General features: G+C 49.0%; 1 protein-coding gene across 1 annotated transcript in view; it reads right to left on the bottom strand.

The window, feature by feature from the left end:
* syt1a (synaptotagmin Ia) overlaps positions 1-20,310 on the bottom strand; it is a 622,829-nt gene that overhangs the window by 140,461 nt on the left and 462,058 nt on the right. The window contains 1 exon segment of the mRNA XM_038780004.1: positions 13,591-13,793. Coding sequence (XP_038635932.1) covers positions 13,591-13,762 — 172 coding nt within the window. The 5' untranslated portion in view covers positions 13,763-13,793.

The raw sequence follows: 20,310 nt of genomic DNA on the forward strand, positions 1-20,310 counted from the left end.
AGAATTACTTGAAGCGTGAGTTTATTAATTGTGCCACTGCAAATCAGGTTTCAAAGCTCCTGTGTATTAATATGCAGGGAAGCACTGGGAGATGAAAGTTTAAAACCGTCAAACTTCAAAGGCATTTGAAGACGAAGCATGGCAAGTTCGAGGACAAACCTTTTGATTTTTTTCAATGGGTGCAGTGAGATTTTAAATCATCAGCTGAAAGCATTATCAAAATGTAACATTGAATAACAAAGAAAGTTAGATCGTGAGGACTGAGCAGGCTCACCTGTTACATTAAAGGTAAGTGAAAGTGGTGGGTCGCAAAGTCGGCATGGGCCCCGAAGGATGGCTGGTTGGTAAAAATGGGTCCCAGGCAAAAAAAGTTTGAAAAATACTGGGCTGGATTCTCCGATTTCCAGGCTATGTCTTGACACCGGAGTGGGAACGGTGGCGTTTTACGACCGAAAAGTCGGTGCAAAATGGCCACTGATCCTCCGTTTGGTGGGGGGCTAGCAGGCAGGCAGCGAAGAACACCCGGCTCTAGCTGCCGATATGGCTGGAGAATTGCCGGGTCCATGGCCATACGTGCGCATGGCGGCGGCCTGCAACGGCCACGCTGTGCAACTTGGCGCCGGCCGCGTGCGGACCCGGCCTGCCTAATAGTGCCTCCCTTTGTCCAGGCTCGTGACCTCGGACCACCCCGCAACAGTGCCCCCAGCCCCTGCCAAAGTCCCCCCAATTGTGGTGGCGCTGAACCGAGTCTGCACCCACCACGCTGAGTGAGTTCCCGACAAAAAATAGCACGAGAGATACGCCGTCTGAAACTCGACCGGTCAGCGTTGGTGACCGGAGAATCCCGCCCACTGCCCTAGAAGATGCTTTGTGGAGTGTACCACCCGTTCCGCCAGACCGTTTAACAATGGATACAGGGGCTGCTTGAGATATGCTTCAAGTCCCATGCGTGTGCAAAGTTCCGAAATTCAGTGGAGCCGAATTGGGGGGTGGTGTCTGTCACGAGTCTCTGTGGAATGCCGTGTGAGGCAATGTGTCTCTTAAGCTTTATGATGATCATTTTACTCGTCATGTTTGGCAACCAACTGGGTTCAATTCACCCGGAATATAAATCAGCTAAAATGAAATGTTTGCCATTCTATTTGAATATGTCAGCTGCTGTGAATGACCAAGGGAGGTCTGGGAACTGATGTAAATTCAGCGGCTCTTTGGCTGGATTTGACTTGAATGCATTGCACGGTGTGGACCTGGAGATTTCCCTTTCCATGTCTGAGTACATTGGGGGCCAGTACAGTGATACATTGGCCCTGTATCTGGTTGCTTCCAACCTGGAGTGCTCTTGGTGCAGTTGTTGTATGTAGTACCTCTGGAGGGCAGTAGTGATGATGTATTGCTGGCCTCACAGTGTCAGTGCATCCTGTAAGCGTAGTTCATCTCTGATGGTGAAGAATATGTGGAGCTAGTGGGGAAGCTCCCTTGAGGATTCTGGCCAGTCTCTTGTGTTGAAATCATGCAAGTGTCTTCATGTGATGTCCACCTGTAAGGCATCTTTGAGTTCCTGAATTCAGTGAGAGGATAGCTCCTCTATTGTCATAATTGCTATGCCTTCCACACAACCTGCCTGGTCTGCAGAAGATAGGAAGGCTCTGGAGAGGACATCAGCCAAGTACATCTTCTTGTCACATTTGTAGATGATGCTGAGATTGTAATGTTGCACCTTTAGCATCATGTGTTATAGCCCTGTGGACACAGTGTGAAGAGGCTTTTAAAAAAATGTTTTAACTTTAGAGTACACAATTAATTTTTTCCAATGAAGGGGCAATTTAGTGTGGCCAATCCACCTAGCCGGCACATCTTTGGGTTGTGGGGGCGAAACCCACACAAACACGGGGAGAATGTGCAAACTCCACACGGGCAGTGACCCAGAGCCGGGATCGAATCTGGGACTTCGGTGCCATGAGGCAACAGGGCTAACCCACCGTGCACCACCGTGCTGCCCTACGAGGCTTTTTTAAAGACAGCCATGAGTGGCTGGTAATGTGTTTCAATGGTTGCAGGACAACCATTATGGAGCATGACATTTCTGACAGGTGAAGACTAGAGCAAGGAGTTCCTTTACGATCTGTAGGGGTGCTTGAACGCCAAGGTATTGTAGCACTGGTGACCGCAAGTGATGCTCTTGCCAGCATTATTTGATGCCCTGGTGGAGACGTTGATCTCACTATAACACAGGATAAACTTAGAAAGATAATTTGTCATACCAAGGAAGTGCTGCAGAGTGGTGCTTGACGACAGGAATGGCCATCTGTCATATAGCCCCGTCTTATCTGGATCGGGCTTTACACCATTGACTGTGAGTAAATGGCCCACGTAAAGAACCTGGTTGACCTTGAATCTGCATTTCACAGTATTAAGCTTCAGCTTGTGGTCCTGATTCTGTTGAGGATGAGGCAAAGATGTGCATCGTGTTCTTGTATAGTATAGTATGACCCCAAACAAGAGTGTCATCAACAATGATCTCGCAATGTTGGTCTGCCAAAGAGTTGCTCCACGCATCGCCGTAATACCTCACAGCCCATGGAGATCCCATAAGGCATACAAAGAAAATGATACCTGCCTATTGGGGACATGAATGCGGTTAGTTTTGAGGATTCTTCATCTATGTAACCTGCCAGAACTCACATTTCACATTGAGAATGCTGAACACCTTCGCATTTGGTATATCTGCCATTACTTGTTCACTGTCTTCATAGTGTGATGAGGTCTGAGCAGCGCCTTGTCCAAGTGCACTTGGTCAATACAGACTGACTGTGCCATCTTTTTTCACTGCGGCCACTATTTCTGAAACCTATTCTGTGGCCTCATCTATTGGAGTTATGCCACCTAGTATTGTTATCTGATGGAGCTCATTGACTACTTTCTGCTTCATGCCAACTGGTACTCGGAGCACAGACTGTTGATGGTACTGAATTATCAAGTACTGTGCGGTATACAACTAGCTTATCAATGATGTCACAGTGGAAGAGGTCTATAATTTCTGGGGCCTGGTGTTGCTAACCATGCACCTCTGGACCAAGTTGAATGAGCCTCAATATAATGTTGTCCCAAAGACCTTATAGTGGCCTTACATTTTGGACAACTATGAGCAACTTGAAGCTATCCTGTGTGCAGTGCAGAATGGCCTCACCTTCGGTTTGGGTGGCTTGTCTGCTATAAGGCATGAGGTCCACCTGGGTGCTGGGTTCTGCTGCTGCATATGGGTCTAGTTCCTGGAAGGTTGGGTTGGACAATACGTTAGACTTTGCTCCAGTGTCAATCTTTACCTTCAGTTTTGCCTTCCTGCAAATTACGTTGAGGATGGTGAAGATCTCACTCTTTTCCGTGGCTGTGTCAACACTCTCACAATAGGGTGTTGATGTGGGCTCAGTACCATTACTGCTTTGGCTGAGCTTCAGTTCATTCACCTTTCTGACACTCCTACCTGTAGCCGACCAATCCGCTGTTTTGTTGCTGTGGCAGAGGAAGCCTGCTGTGCTTTCGATCTGCAGCATTTAGTGAAGTGATTCCATTTTCCACATTTCTTACATCTTTTATCATATGCAAAACAAGCGGTTCTGCTCTGATGTTGCTGGCCACTGCATTTGGAGCAGGGCACCCCCTGTTCAGCAAATACTTCAGCTTGCCACCTAAAATCTCATCTTTCCCCTTATTGATCATTTAACATACACTAATGACTGTTTGCAATGCTAGGTCATCTCTCGCAGCACCTGCTTGCAAACTCTGGGCGTGATCTACCGGCCCCGTTGCGCCCCCGTTCGGGCAAACGTGAGGTGCGACGTGGCCGGTAGATGGGCTCTTTCGGAATTTACACGGTTCACCACGCCTCGTGAAATCTAACGGGATCTCATGAGATGTTGTGATCTGGATCCTGCCCATTGTGAGCGGAATTGGTATTTGGCAAATCTGCACATTGGAGTGAGTAGCTAATCTCACTCTAATATGCAACTCGCCTGACCTAACCAAGGTATTGGGATCTAAACCCTTTGCGTTGGAGGCCTTAGGTGAGTACCATTTAGTATAGGCCCCCACAAACGGGAACCAGGTGGAACGGCACTTGGGGGGGGGGGGGGGGGATCTCCCAGAGAATCAGAGATCCCCAAGTGTTGGGTCTACATTGGCACTGCCAGGGTGCTGGGCCGGAAGTGCCAAGGTGCCAGGCTGGCATTGTACCCACATCAGGGATCAGGACTGGGAGTGCCCTGCCTGTATGAAGTGGGGTGCAGGGAGGGTTCAAGGGCCCCTTTATAGGTCAGTTGGGGCTTTGGGGAGTACGGGGCTCATGTCAGGGGTGGAGGGGTCAAGAAATCAGGGCGCCATTGATTTCTTGACCCTCCTGCACTGAGCAGTTCTGGTGAGCAGCGTTCCTCAGTGCAGGAGACAGGACTAACTGTGGCTGGGCGGGGCATTCCCTGCTGAAGCCCTGGATTGCAATAGAGTCCCGTTCAATAGCATGGTTTTTGTTGACGCTGCAAGCGTCGAGAAACACTTGGCTAAACACGCTCAACACGGGACTCTGCTGCAATTGGTTTAGATTGCGCCCTAAGTTTCTGTGAATTCCACAAACTACTCGATCCCTGACTTGTTCATCAGTGGAAGTTCCAAACACACATAGCTTTGCCAAGCTTTTCAGTGTGGCCTTGTAAGGTTGTATTGATTAATCTTGGTTTGTTGACTTGAATGTATGTCTGTTGAGGACAAAATGTTTTTTACTGGAAGACAGATATTCTCAAACTTATTTATAAATTATTTCAGGGCCGTTTTTTTCTTTCCCCAGCTGGAAAACAAATTACTCGAACTCCGAGAGTTTAATAAGTTATAAGCCTGTATTCTTTTGACTTGTCAGGCAATGCAGTGCCGCAGTAAATACACCATTCCTTCACAAATTTTCCCAACTGTCTGCAATGTTTTCAACAAAGACGAACCGGTCAATGCGGCAAAGTCCTTGTGCCGTACTGCGAACTCCTGACGCCATAAATGTGATGGGTTCCAAAAACAAGGCCTTTGTAACTAACAGTAGTTTATTCACTGGCTTAGCAGCTGCATCACACTTGTACTGTACCCATGCTCCTGGGGATGACTCCATGTGCTCCCGACATGAAACTTCTTTTGTAGCCATGTCATTACGTTATCATGAAACCACTCGGTCTACAAGTAGGATAATTAATCAAAATGGATACAAATTAGTCAGGATTAATTGAATCGCAAAACTGGCTCAAGGGGCCGAATGGCTTTCTCTTGTTCCTATGCTTCTGCTCTAGTCTCACGATGTAACTAAAGTCTATCACATATTGGCCAGTCCAGGGCAACCTGGCTGATTTCAATCCTTAAAATATAATAGTGAATGAGATTAATTTTTAATGACATTCTGACAGCTGTCATGATGACTTCATCTTTTTCACTGATACCAGCTTTATTTTTCCAGAATTCCCTCTCCAATTCTCAAGTGAGAACATAAAAACCGAGGCGAGAACAGATTTTTCTAAAAAGTAATTTTAACTGACTTGCCAGAACAATGGAAGCTCCTGAAGATTGTCACTGCCTTATAAACAAAAGATGAATGTTTGGTTGATAACAGTGTAGCTTGTTTTCTCATCTCTGGAGAAATCGTTCAAACCCTCTGTGCTGTTGGAGACTAACCTGTGAAGTAGTGACTTCTCCTGTAGTGTATTCAAACTAGAGGCCATTAGTGAGTGAATTAACTTGCTCCAACCTGCACCGCACCCAGGAATGAGGTGATTCGATGGCTGAGTTCCACTTTGTAGACTTCAGCCTCCCGCGGTAAAAGTGAAAAGTGAAGTAAACTAGCGAGCTGCTGAGAGATTCAGACTATCCGCCTCTCTTTGACCTCCTCTTAAAAGGCTGTTTGTACTGAACACCAAATAAAAAGACAAGTAAATAAAATAGTGCATCTTCCAGATTAAAGAGCAGCGTTAACAGTCCAATTTAATTCTACAGCCCCGGGTAGTGTTTGACTGTTCCCATGGTGCTTTCATGAGGAATGGCCTGTGTTCTATAACTTAATAAAACGTGTTGCTTCTGAAACTCCGCAGAATTTCATGTGGTTAACAGTGACGAGACAAAACTGCTGTAATTTGATCAGTCCCAGAAAGCTGAGACAGTGTCAGAATTGATTTGGTCATTAACATATTTACAGGAAACAGAGGGAAGTCTTTTTGGCACTTTAGTAGGCCAGAGACAAGCCCGAGTCATGCAGGTGAAAGAAAACTATTTTTATGCAAAGCAATTATATTTACAATGTACATCAGATCCCAGCCAAGTCTGCTCTGTCGGTTCTGTGATATAAGACTCAATCGTGAATGTTCTCGGGCTCCCTGCTCCCTTAACGGGGGAGCCCGTTCTCGGTGAGACTCATGTGGACTGATTGCTCCAACACTGTAGGTCTCAGTCAGGTTATAGCATGCCCCACCCCCCCACCCAAAGTTCAAAGACTCTTCTGACAACTGCGGAGTGGGAGGGCATCGGACTCTCTTCGTCTGTGGCTGTGCATCCTGCACTTGTGGGGTTGGATCAGGTGGCACATATCTGGATGGCGAACTCCGTCTCTGTTCGGAATGCCACAGTACTATCTGAGGATGCTATATTGTTTGCTCCATGTTGGAGACTTCTGAAGCCTGGGTTTGCATGCCAGAATCATTTTGGCATCTTGACCCTTGTGGGATGATGCTCTAGCCTCTAGCCGATCTGGCATTGGATTTGGTTGGACTGTAATTTTCCTCTCCAGAGGAACTTTTGTAAAACTGGTCTTCTGGTAGATGACATTCACCTATTGTAAGATATGTGATCAAATAAAGTATCCTAAAAGAACAAAAAAAGGAGGTGGGTGGGAGGGCGATGTCAATGGGAAGTTCTTGAATATTATACCCGATCCACACATCCGTGTTTATTGCACTGTGTATAAAATGAAAAAAAAACATTTACAAACAAAAAGAAAAAAGTCTCGTCTCCTGGACCTTATGTGATCAACATGTTTTATCATAACGCCTGAATTTGATATGATATTGGCCCTGTCTGGCGAACAATTGTTCCTCAGATCCAGTGGGCGCCGTCTGCAAAGTTGGAAACGTAGACTTTGCAAACATAGACTGCGTCACCTGGTACAAAAAAGTCGGGTCAGCTTTCGTCTACCAGCATAATGCCCTTGCCGCTCCTGGCTGTGGCGCACTTTCCCGCCAATATCAAGGAAGGCAAGACTAAGACGGGTTTGAAACTTCTAGCCCGTTAGCAATTCATTCGGTGCTACCCCTGTCGTGGCATGTGGGGTCCGATAGCAGAACAAGAACCTGACCAGTCTGGTGTCAATTGATCGCAAAGTCTGTTTTTTCAGCCCTTGTTTGAATGTCTGTGCCGCCCTTTCTGCCAGCCCGTTGGAAGCCAGGGAAAATGGGGCCGTATGGACGTGTCGCACACCCCAATCGCCTTCATGAATCGCTTGAATTTCTCACTGGTGAACGGTGTTCTGTTATTGGAAATCAATACCTCTGGGATACCATGCGTACTGAAAGACTCGGCCTCCATGGGTGTTTATGGTAACATATTTACGTGAGGCGGGCTCCAATTCTAACTGCAAGTACATATGGCTCATATTGAGCTTCGTAAATGAATCTCCACTGGCCAATGTTGTACAGGTCCTGTACAGATGCGGGGTATTGGACAACAATCCAGCCGAGAGGTCCTGTTGACCACCAACTTGAAGTGCCCACACAAACTGACCATCATTTGGGTTTGAGCACTGGGACCACGGGTGCTGCCCAACTGACCCAGGGCTCCGAGTTGGTTTAGTTCCGCCTTAATCTCTACCTATAAGGCGTAAGTGACTGAGTGAGTCATAAGCACTTTTACTTCGCATACAAATCTACCAACATTTTCACCATGACCAGGGTGGAAAACCTCGGGGTATCTCCCTAGCACTTTGTATTGTCCCCTGGGCCCCATTTGGAAAATTTGCTGCCAGTCCAGGTGGAGGCATTTTAACTAAGCACAGCCAAGCAAGCTGGGGCCATGTCCCTTTACAGATTTAGCACCGACTGTTGCCCATAAAGTACTGGGGTCATTGTGGTTCCTGAAAGGGCTAATGGTATGCCTGTGTATATTACTAACCCTGCCTCGATGTCCCACAAATGCGACTGTTGCAACCAGTCTATATCCAGTTGAAGGTTTCTTTTGCAATAACTGAAACCGCAGCTCCTGTGTCTGATGGATGACCGTTACCTTGCACGGTTATCTTGATGGGGCCACTTGGGGTGCTGCTAACGCAATTCAGCGCATGCACTCCTCCTCCTCTGGCTAGTCCAGGTGGAATGTGCGAACCCTTGGTTGGTGTCTGCCTCCACTGGGACACCGGGGCTTCTGGCTGACTTGTGCCTTGTGCTCCCTGCATCTACATGCCCCACAATGCCGAAAGTTTCCCTCCACAGACTCCAAAGAGGTATTCCGGTGGGATGTTTCAGTCCTAGACCAAAGAACCTGGCCTCTCTGGTACTCGGTCCATGGCGTGATTTCAGTGCTGGGGGGGGAGGCGTTCACCGGAAGGGGACAAGTCCTCGGGTGTATAGCTCCATTCCCTGGATCACCTGCACTCCTCTTTCAGAGTTTTTATGGGAAAGGAAAATTTATACGGCCTGCTGAAGGTCAGGGATGGTTTGACCAGCAGCTTCCTTTGGGTAGCCATGATATTGACACCGCAGACCAAACGGTCTCACAGCATTTCGGAAAGAGAAGTTCCGTATTCACAAAATTCGGCTAGTTTTCATAGCTTGTTAGAAACTCAGTCATGTTAAAACAGTACCTAAGCAAGCACTATAATGGATGGTTTGGGATTGAAGTGTTGTGCTACTAAGGTTAACAATTCTTTGAATATCTTAGGGTGGGATTCTCTGTTCCGGCAGCTAAGTGGCGGCTTGAATGGAGAATCAATGGGAGGTTTACGTGAAAAGAATTGGCATGAACTGCTCACTGATTCCGGTACCGGTGAGGGGCTAGCACCGGCGCTGACTGAAACACCTGCCTCCTGCGCCATAAGCGGGCAGAGAATGACCGGGTCCTGGGCCGCGCAGGCACATGTCTGATGACCTGCAGCGGTAGTGTCGTACAACATGGTGCTGGCCATGCGCGGACCCAACCCGACATTCGCACAGCCCACCCCCCTGGCCACCCCCTCTAGTCCCCCCAGCCCGCACAGAAGCTCCCCCCATCAGCGGCACGGATCCCAGCCAAGTGTGACGGCGCTGAACACAGTCCGCGCCGTCGGGAATTCAGCCCATCGGGAGTGGAGCATCGCGGACGGCCCGGCCGATGAGGCACCAATGGCATTGGAACTTCACGCACCGCGCATCACGATGATGCCATTTGAGAGGGGGTGAAGAACCGCAAACCGGCTTCAAACCGCCGATGGCCCCTATTCTGGTGTTAGAATCGATTCTCCGCCTGATCGTCGATTACGAATTCGGCATCGGGCAACGGAAATCCCGCCCTTAGTATCTGAAGCCGTGGGATATGTCGTTTTTAAAAAAAAATCACTCCATAAGTATGCGCTTCACAGGCTGCCAGTAATATCACGGTCTGTCGATCAACACCTGTGATAGTGTTCACCTGGAAAAGGTTCTGCGTACTGTGTCCATCTCTTAATGCTCGCATCGAACACATCTAATCTCCATAACAAAGGCAATTTTGCATTGGAGAAAAGATGTACTCCAACCTTAATCTAACAGTGGAAAGGAAGCGATTGTTCATCCGAGGGGGTAGCAGCATCATCATTAGCCCAGTTTAATTCTTGCCACCAGTTTGGTAGGCCACAGACGAGTCCGAATCGAGCAGGTGAAAGAAAACTATTTTTATTGCAACAATTCTCATTACAACATACATCAGATACCAGTCTGCTTTGTTGGTTCCATACCTGGCCGACTTTTTCGAGAACTCAATGATGAATGTCCTTGGGCCCTCAGTGGGGGAGCTCATATTCGGCGAGACTCATGGGGATCTTGGTTGCTCCAATGCCACAGGCCTTGTGCGAGTTATAACAAACACCCTCCGAGATCTCCTGAGGCACTTCATGCTATACATTTGTGAAGCACAGTGACTACAATGGAGGCATACATAGGAGCCCCTGGTACATAGCAAGATCCAACAATCAGCAACAATCACTTTTCCTACATTATAGCAGTGATTGCTTCTCGACAAGTACTTAATTAGCTGTAAAATGCTTTTGGGGCATTCCGAGGTCATAAAAGCAACTAAAGAGATGTGAGTTTCTACTTAATTTAGTTTTGTTTTGGCTGGAGTTGAATGAAGAAGCAATATCCAAGATTAAGAACGAAGAACCAAGAACAACTGGTTTCTCCTGGAATATTTGAATCATACAATCCCTACAGTGCTGAAGGAGGTCATTCGGCCCATCGAGTCTGCACCGACCATCTGAAAGAGGACTCCACCCAAACTCACTCCCCCGCCCTATCCCAATAATCCCTGAAAGTAACCTACACATCGTTTCTGAACCTAAGTGACAATTTAGCACAACCAAACCATCTAACCTGTACATCTTTGGTCTGTGGGAGGAAACTGGAGCACCCAAACGAAACCCACGCAGTCACAGGGAGAATGTGCAAACTCCACACAGACAGTGACTCAAGGCTAGAACTGAACCTGTGTCCTTGGCGCTGTGAGGCAGCAGTGCTCACCACTGTGCCACCGTGTTGACAATTCCCTGTTGACCTGAAGCCCTAACTGAAACTTTGGTTTACAAACTTTGGTGTGAACATACAACATGGAGTTGTATTCATTAATGAACCAGCCGTAGTTGCTCTACAATCATGTGAACTTTTGCATCTGGACTATTCACTGTAAATGACAGGGGTGAGGTTACAAGGTACCCATGTAAATACAACCCTAGTGTCTGGTAAGAACATACCAAGTCTGGGGACATTTCAGTCACTTGCAGCTTAGCCACATGGGGCACGAGGAAATCCTCACATCCAGAGTGGTAGCAAGGGAATATTTAAAAAATGTAAAGATTATCTTAGGCCCTGCCAGCGATTGGGTTTTGGTGAATTGAAGAGGCCAATGGTCAGGCTAGACAGTGGCAGCTTCAGGTGCCTTGCTGAAGCCACTTTTGGTCCACTTGGTCTCTGGTTGAGCTAAGGAAACGTAACAAGGCTCACTGTGAAAGACGTGGAAAATAGGTGGTTAAGTCACCCGGAGGGTCATTAACCAGAGGGAATGAAGCGATGTTGTTCTACGCAATGAGTTGTGATCTGGAATACACTGACTGAAACATCAGTGGAAGCAGATCCAATGATAAATTTAAAAAGAGAATTGCATAAATACTTGAAAAAAAGAATTTGCAAGGCTATGGGGTAATGCACAATCAATGGACAGAAGTGTACCCGGCAGCAGACGTACAGAAGAAAGGCCGACTGCCGGGAAGCACGGGTTCTTATATCCCACCTCGTAGGTGGAGCTACCTACCTCTCAGCCAATCGACTGAGAGGCACATGACTTACCCGGGCCAATGGGCAGCGTGTCTTCTCCACCAATGGCAGCTCACACTTCCAGGTACCGTAATGCCTCTAGTCATACTACCACATTCACCCCCTGTTAAAAAATGAACCGGGGGGTGGGGTACGGGAAACGCGGACATGGGGGGGCGTGTCCTGTGAGTATGTGAGAGACTGGTAGTATGACTAGACATGTTTAGGTCACACCATTGCATTGATGGCTGCCCACTGGCCCGCAATTATATGCAAAATACAACAAAACTATGTACAGTGTATAAAAATTGGGGAGGGGCGGGAAATGGAGAACAGATAAGGAAAACAAGAGTCCATCAGCTGGTCACATTGATTCAATCAGTCGATCGGGCGCCTTGGACGTCCTGCTTGACCTGCAAAGCTGTGCCAGCGATGTTGGAGCGGTGGTCGTCCGTGACTCCGGGAGCGATGATTCTGTTCCTGTGTCCGTACCCCTGGTCGGAGCTAGAGGGGGCCAGGCCGGGGGAGGGGCGTCCTGTCCGCTGGGTCGTGGCTGTGTGGGTGCTGGTGGGGCTGGGGGGGGGGGGGGGGGTGCTAGCGCTGGGGTGTGAGGCCGGGACCCGCCGGGTGCCGACGCACAAGTGGAGGATGTGCAATTTCTGTTCCCTCGTCGGGACATTTCGGCTGTACTCAAGTAGCTATTGAAGCAAGTCAGCCAGTGTTTAAATGCTGCTGTTGCATTTGCTGCGTGCGGGCTGAGTCAAAGACACTCCGGTTTGATGCGAAGCTCCATCCTTTAAAATCTTGTGTATTAAATTGATGCACAATCAATGGACACAAAACGTAGATGAAGTCCGAACGGTAGGCTTTAATACACAAGAAGTGTACCCGGCAGCAGACGCACAGAAGAAAGGCTGACTGCCGGGAAGCACGGGTTCTTATATCCCGCCTCGTAGGCGGAGCTACCTACCTCTCAGCCAATCGGCTGAGAGACACATGACTTACCCGGGCCAATGGGCAGCGAGTCTTCTGCACCAATGGCAGCTCACACTTCCAGGTACCGTACTACCCCTAGTCACACTACCACATGGGGAAAGAGCAGAATGAATTGGACAGTGAGTTTAGCTAAATGGCTTCCTTCTCTGCTACAAGAGTCTCTGATTCTAACTGCTCACCTGCTCAGTTTTGCTAACCATGTTAAACAACCCCAGAAGAACATAGCTATAAAAATCAACTGAGTGTTTGTCGGGGAGAGACAGTTCTGTGGCAAGTGAGGGCGTTGACTATAGAAATAGTGCAGGGAGATAGCAGTAGAGAACAAAGGAACAGAAGGAGGCCATTCAGCCCCTCAAGACTGTTTGCCATTCAGTTAGATCAAGGTTGATCTAGCACAACTCCACTTATTCACGTTAATTGCCTACTCTTTAACATCTCACTCAACAAGAATCTATCAATCCTAATTTTGAAATCTTCAATAGAGGATCAGAGGTTACAGCCAGCAAAATGGTGTAGGAGGCTAGATGGGCGAAATGGCTGACTCCTGGTCCTATGGTTTTACAGTCATTGCTTGAGAGTGGGACATTACTTAATATATTATACCCTCAGTTACAGTATTCCCATCAGGCAATACTTCCGCAACCGTTTACTGCGTGAAGGCCGTTTGTGAATCATATAAACACACAGCACACTCAACCCCTCTTACCTGGGCTGGTTCTTTGAAAGATCTCTCCAATTGCCACCCCTGCTCTTTCCCCAATTGCCCTGCAGATATTTAACTTCAAATGTGTATCCAATTCCATTATGAAAGTTACGATTGAATCTGCTTCCATAGCCCTTTTAGGCAGTGCCTTCCAGATCCCAAAAATACAACGTAAATTTTTTTTTAAAATTCTCATGTCTGAGTGTAAAATATTCATCTGCTGTAAAAACAATCTTTTAATGCAGAAAACAAACATTTTAAATCTGAAGATTACAAGTTTCCAGTGGATTCATGAAAGTGGAAATTCCACAATGGAATGACTGTGTAACAGGAGTCCTCTTTACTCACGTGGAATTTTGTTGAGTTCATTCATGAACTTTTCCTTCACCTTAGAGAACCCATCATCCTTGCCACCTGCCGGGCTGGCAACTGCCTCTGTGGCATTGCCTACGGGAGCTGGGGTTGCGAGCGTGACAGGCGGCGCTGCCAACGCTTCGTGTCGACCTTCGGTCAGCTTCATCCTGAGCCAGGACCTGGGCCTGGGCAAGACTCTGGAGGGGACGACAGAAAAACAAATGAAGGTGGTTGTCAGAACTAAGGTGGTTTCAAATTGTGCCACAGGCTTGGGACACGCCTCTTGTGTTCCATTCGAGTTTTGTTTTTGCTGAGCTGAATGAATAATGTATCACTGACACGTTAATTCATGTAGGTTCATACAATATTGATAATCCAGTTTAATGGAGTCTAGATCAACCCAGAAGGTTAAAATGTTTCACTAAAACATTGCCTTGTCTGCGTGTCTTATCTGTCACTTTTAACCCTAAACTCTTGTCTTTTTTTACCATTCTGTTCCTATAACTTATTCCCATCTGATAACAACAGCAACTCGCATTTATACAGCATCTACAATGTAGGAAAAACATCTTGATATTCTTTGCTGGACTGTTATCCGACAAAATCTGACACTGGGAGGTTTGTGGACTGGTGACAGAGAGCTTGGCCACAGAGCCAGATTTTGGAGAGAGGAGAGGCTGTGGGGGGAATTCCAGAAGTTACGGTGGAGGCAACTGAAGACAAAGCTGCTAATGATGGTGGGATGAAAAATGGGGATAAGCACAAGGTCAGACTTGAAGGAATGCAGAAAACTTGTCGAACTGGATAAGGTTACAGGAGGGGCAAGGCAATGGAAGGATTTCAAAGAAGGATGACAGTTTTAAAATGGAGGTGTTGCTGAATAGGGAGCACTGCCTCTAAGATAGCATTAGACTCCCATCCCCAGCAACCTCCCGCCCACTCTGCACCAACCCTGGAATTTATTGTCCCATCCCCACTTTGGTCTCAACAGCCGTTTGGCACAACTGAATTATTTGCTGGGTAACGGAAGGACAGTCCACCATGTTGATGTGGAACAGGATCAGATATAGGCCCGTATAGAGTTTACAGCACATAAAGAATATGAGACTTCCTTCCATAAAGAGCATCCATGAACCAGATGGAGTTTCTGTAACAAGCTATAAGATACATAGGTCACTTTTCCTGGCATCAGAGTTTTATTTCTAGATTTATAGTGTTGAACTGGATTCAACTTTTCAAATTGATGTGGTGGGATTTGAAAACAACTCCTAGGATTAATAGCCCAGATCTCCGGATTAGGAGGGTTAAGTAATTTTTACCCATTTTTATCAATAGTTCCCCCCCCCACCGCCATCCTTTTCTGGCCATTTTCGTTTGAGTCGAAGACACTTTTCTACCCTCTGTACATTACTTTGGATTGATTCCAGAATGATTACTGGCAGAATTACGAAGCCTCAAGTTGAATTCAACCAACCCCAGTGAGCAAGTGAGGATATCTGTTAGGTTACCAGATGTTAACCTTTAGTGAAATGAAATTCAGTATTCTCATTGTTGCAAATGGCTCATATTTTATTACAATAATCTAATTACTGAGTATAATTGGCTGAATGCAATTCATGTCCGATATATACTCCACTCCAGGTAATCAGTTAGCACATGCAGGAAGTTCCTGATCTAAAATAGACAAATAGTTCCTCATACCTGAAGTAGGTATTCTCCTTATGTAGGGAGAAAACCAAATATTGGATAGGCCACTCCTTGACCAAGAGAGTTGTGATGTACCATCAATTTGACTCAAGACACAATTAGGATCCGAACTGTGGCTTTAATCAGCTAGTTGTTAGCCCGGTGGTCGACTACAGAGAAAGGCCGACCGCTGGGAACTCTGGGTATTTATACCCTGCCTCGGAGACGGGGCCTACTTGCCTCTCGACCAATTGGAGAGCAGTCACATGACTAGTCCCAACCAATCGGACGAGAGGCACATGACCAGCCAGAGCCAATGGGAAGCCAGTGCTCTGCACCAATGGCAGTGCTCATATCCATACCACCACAAGTTGCTTTCTGGAAAACCAGGTTTACCTGTTGCCTAACTGGTGATCTAATGCAGGCCAGCACAAAGAAGGTAAGTTTTTAAATACCCACGTATCTGTACGCGAAGCGGGGTGGACATGCCTCCATTTTCGATTACTCCCCCCATTCCTAATCACTCTCCTCACTCCCAATCCCTTTCACCCACTCCTGATCAGTCCACCTACCCCTAATCACTGCCTGACACTTCTCTTAACCCCATCACTCTCCCCAACCCCTCACCCCCAATCATCCCCCTCACATGATCACTCTCCACTCCCTATTTTCTCTTCCTTCCTTCTTATTGAATAGTTCAGAACACATTACGGATGGAGTTGACAGTGAGCATTGTTTGCTGATCATTTAGAAGGATGGATAGTTTCGCCTCCAGTTTTAATTGGCCGTCAATGAAACACATCTAGTTGGTTTTAAATCCATCTGAGGGACATTATTTCAGGTTTGAAAGCGACGGATCAAATCACAATGACAGAGGCATTTGCATGAAAGGAGCATTCTAAAATATTAAAGAGAGCTTGATTAGCTTCAAGTGCTGTTAGATGGAAAAAATAAGGTGACATTTCAATGGTTTTCCCACACAGGTTGTGTGTTTCATTAGTGAGGAACTTGGAGAAGACATTGGAGAAGACATTAAATTAAATATCATACTGAACATGTCTCCAATCATTGATGACAGGAGGACAGCTGAATGTATCCCGAAATATCAAATAACTTGTTCTCTCTTTCTGGATTACATGGGCTTTACAGCACAGAAACAGGCCATTCAGCCCATCAAGTCCTGCCAGTGTTTGCGCCCACCCCCTCCATCCTCATTGCAGCTTACTTGATTTATAACAATCACCATATCCATCAAATCCTTTCTCTCTCATGAGTATATGTAACTTCCTGTCAAGTGTATTTATACTATTCACCTGAACCACTCCCTGTGGCAGTGAGTTCCATTGGCGGGATTCTCCGATCCCACGCCGGGTCGGAGAATCGCCGGAGGTCGGCGTGAATCCCGCCTCCGCCATCCTCAAAATTCTCCCGCCCCCCCAAAAATCGGCCAGTCGTGAGTTGCGCCATCTGCCTCGGAGACTGGTGGGGACCGGCGTGACTCAATGGGTCCCGGAGCTGCCCGAATTCTCTGGCCCGCGATGGGCTGAAGTCCCACCCGTTTTTTGCAGGTCCCATCGGTGTAAATTAGAGTAGGTCCCTTACCGGCGGGACCTATTGGCGCAGGCGGCCTCTGGGGTTCTTGGGGAGGGCACAGGGGGATCTGGCCCCGGGAGGTGCCCCCACGGTGGCCTGGCCCGCGATCGGGGCACCAAACCTCTTTCCCGCCAGCTGGCGGGGCACAAACCACTCTGGGGCGGGCCTAGCCTCTGGAGGTGCAGAGGATTCCGCACCTTTGGGGCGGCCCAATGCCAGAGTGGTTCACGCCACTCTGTCCTGCCTGGACCCCCGTCCCGCCGAGTAGGGGAGAATCCCGCCCATATTCTCACACCTCTCGGGTAATAAAGTTTCTCCTGAATCCCCGTCTGGATTTATTAGTGACTCTCTTATACTCATAACCCAAGTTTTGGTCTTGCCCTCAAGCGTAAACATCGGGCGGGATCCTCCCAACGGGAGACCAAGTGCCGACGCTGGAGTGAAAACCGGAGTGTTTCACTCTGGCATCGGAGGCCGCTCCTCACCCCCTATTCTCCAACCCCCGGGGGGCTAGGAGCGGCGCTGCATCATTTACGTGCGCCGGGCCTTGACGCCGCGTAAAAGCAGTGCCGCGTAAATTACGCGACCGGCACCACGTAAATGACGTCACCCGCACATGCGCAGTTGCCGTCCTCCCCGCGGGCGCCCCGCAAGAAATGTCGGAGTGATCTTGCGGGGCGGCGGAGGAAAGGAGTGCATCACTCAGAGAGGCCGGCCCGCCGATCGGTGGGCACCGATCGCGGGCCAGACCCCTTTTGAGTGCCCCCGGTACTCAATCCCCCCTCCCGCCCCACAGGCCGCCCCCAAAGCGTTCGCGTGCTGTTCACGCCCCAGCGACCAGATGTGGTCGCCGCTGGCCGTTACAAACGGCGAGCGGCGATTCTCCGAGCGGCCAGCCGTAAATCTCGGCGCCGGTTTGGGGAGTGGGGGAGAATCGCGTGCAGGTGCCGGGGCGGGGTGGCGGGACTCGCCCGGCGCCCCCGCGATTTTCCCACCCGGTGTGGGGGGGGGGGGGGGGGGGAGAACTGCGCCCATCTTCTCTGCAGCAACCCTCCCAAAACTTTTCATTTATTTACTTCTATTTCCTCAATCTAGTCTACTGTGTCCATTGCTCACAATATGGTTTCCTCCACACTGGGGAGACCAAACGCAGAATGGGTGACCGCTTTGTGGAACACATGATGGAACCATCAATTCAGTGAACACATGTAATTGGATCTGAACCGAGGCTTTAATATACTTACAATAGAGCCAGCCCATTTATCGTTGAACTTCAGGTGAACTGGCAGGCTGGCTCTAAGGCACTGGTCTTTATACATCGGTCCCAGGGGGAGGATTCCTGGGTGGAGCCAAGGGAGGAGCCCAGTAAAAATCTTGTGTACTCCCAGAGCGACACCCCTGGTGGTCAGATAGTGCAACTGCACTTATAATGGGTAGATAACGAACATATATACATGGAGTGATATTGGCAACTATATATAGTGTGAATCACATTCACCACATTCACCCCCTGTTAAAAAAATCAAGTCTGGCGGGGGTGATGGCTCAAAGAGTCAGTCTGTCCGATGGACGAATTGTCCGTTTTGATCTGCAGAGCACCGGGGTTGCAGCCTCTTGCGGTGGCTGGGCGGGCGTCGAGGTCTGGGGTACGGGTGCCGGCTCCGGGGCGAGTCTTGTCCGAGCTTCATACACCTCCTGGTCGAATGGAGACTGGGGGCGCGGGGGGGGTGAGCTGGTACTGGCGCTCGGGACTGGTGGTGTGAGCTCGCAGAATCGGGGGCGCAAGGGGGCGGCCGCATAGGGAACGGGGAAAGGAGTTCCTCGGTGGGGGTAGATGGGGGGCTGGATCCAGCGGGTGCCAGGTCCCGGAGGGATACTGTGTCCTGGCGACCGTCCGGGAACTCAACAAATGCGTACTGTGGGTTGGAATGAAGCAGGCGCACCTTTTCAACAATGGGGTCGGTCTTGTGTGCCCTGACGTGCTTCCTTAGGAGAACCGGGCCTGGCGTCCTCAGCCACGCCGGAAGTGAGACCCCTGTGGTAGTGCCCCTGGAAAAAATGAAGAGCCGCTTGTGGGGGGTTTGGTTGGTAGCTGTGCACAGGAGGGATCTAATTGCGTGGAGCGCGTCAGGGAGGACTTCCTGCCATTGGGAAACTTGGAGCTTCCTGGACCTGAGGGTCAGTAGGACGGTCTTCCAGACCGTCGCGTTCTCCCTCTCCACCTGTCCCTTCCCCCTGGGGTTGTAATTGGTAGTCCTGCTCGAGGCGATGCCCTTGTCGAGCAGGTACTGACGCAGCTTGTCACTCATAAAGGACGCACCCCGGTCGCTGTGCACGTAGCTGGGGAAACCGAACAGGGTGAAGACACTATGCAGGGCCCTAATGACTGTGTGGGAGGTCATATCGGGGCATGGGATGGCGAAGGGGAATCGGGAGAACTCGTCAATAATGTTAAGGAAGTAAATGTTTTTGTTAGTTAGCCATGCGGGCCACCCTGCTTGGTTTATAGTGGCTGCTAACGCTACCTCTGAGGCGTCGCTCTCAACCTGATGTGGGAGTGGCTGCTTTGGCGATGTTGTCCCTGATGCAGCTGAAGGCTTGGCGCGCCTCAGCAGACAGGGGAATAGTGTGGCCTTGAAGAGTGGGTGGGCTTTGTCTGCATATTGGGGGACCCACTGGGCGTAGTACGAAAAGAACCCCAAGCACCGTTTGAGGGCCTTGGGGCAATGAGGGAGGGGGAGTTCTACCAACTACAAGCATGCGGTCCGAGTCTGGGCCCAGGACTCCGTTCTCCACGACGTAGCCGAGGATGGCTAGTCTGTTTGTGCGGAACACGCATTTCTCCTTGTTATATGTAAGGTTTAAGGCCGTCTGGAGAAAACGGTGGAGGTTGGCGTCATGGTCCTGCTGGTCATGGCCGCAGATGGTAACATTATCCAGATACGGAAACATGGCCCGCAGCCCGTACTGGTCCACCATTCGGTCCATTGCTCGTTGGAACACCGAAACCCCGTTAGTGACGCCGAAGGTAACCCGGAGAAAATGGAAGAGGCGGCCATCGGCCTCGAACGGCGTGTAGTGGCGGTCCTCCGGGCGGATTGGGAGCTGGTGGTATGCAGACTTCAGATCCACCGTGGAAAATACCCGATATTGGGCAATTTGGTTTACCATGTCTGCAATCCTGGGGAGGGGATACGCGTCTCGGAGCGTAAAGCGATTGATGGTCTGGCTATAATCGACGACCATACGGAATTTTTCCCCGGTCTTGACGACCACCACCTGAACTCTCCAGGGACTATTACTGGCCTCTATGATCCCCTCACTGAGCAGCCTTCGGACCTCCGTTCTGATAAATACCCTATCCTGCAGGCTGTACCGCCTGCTGCGGGTGGCTACTGGTTTGCAATCCGGGGTGAGGTTGGCGAAGAGAGGAGG

Source organism: Scyliorhinus canicula, chromosome 20 (assembly GCF_902713615.1).
Source record: "Scyliorhinus canicula chromosome 20, sScyCan1.1, whole genome shotgun sequence".
NCBI classification, from domain to species: Eukaryota; Metazoa; Chordata; class Chondrichthyes; order Carcharhiniformes; family Scyliorhinidae; genus Scyliorhinus; species Scyliorhinus canicula.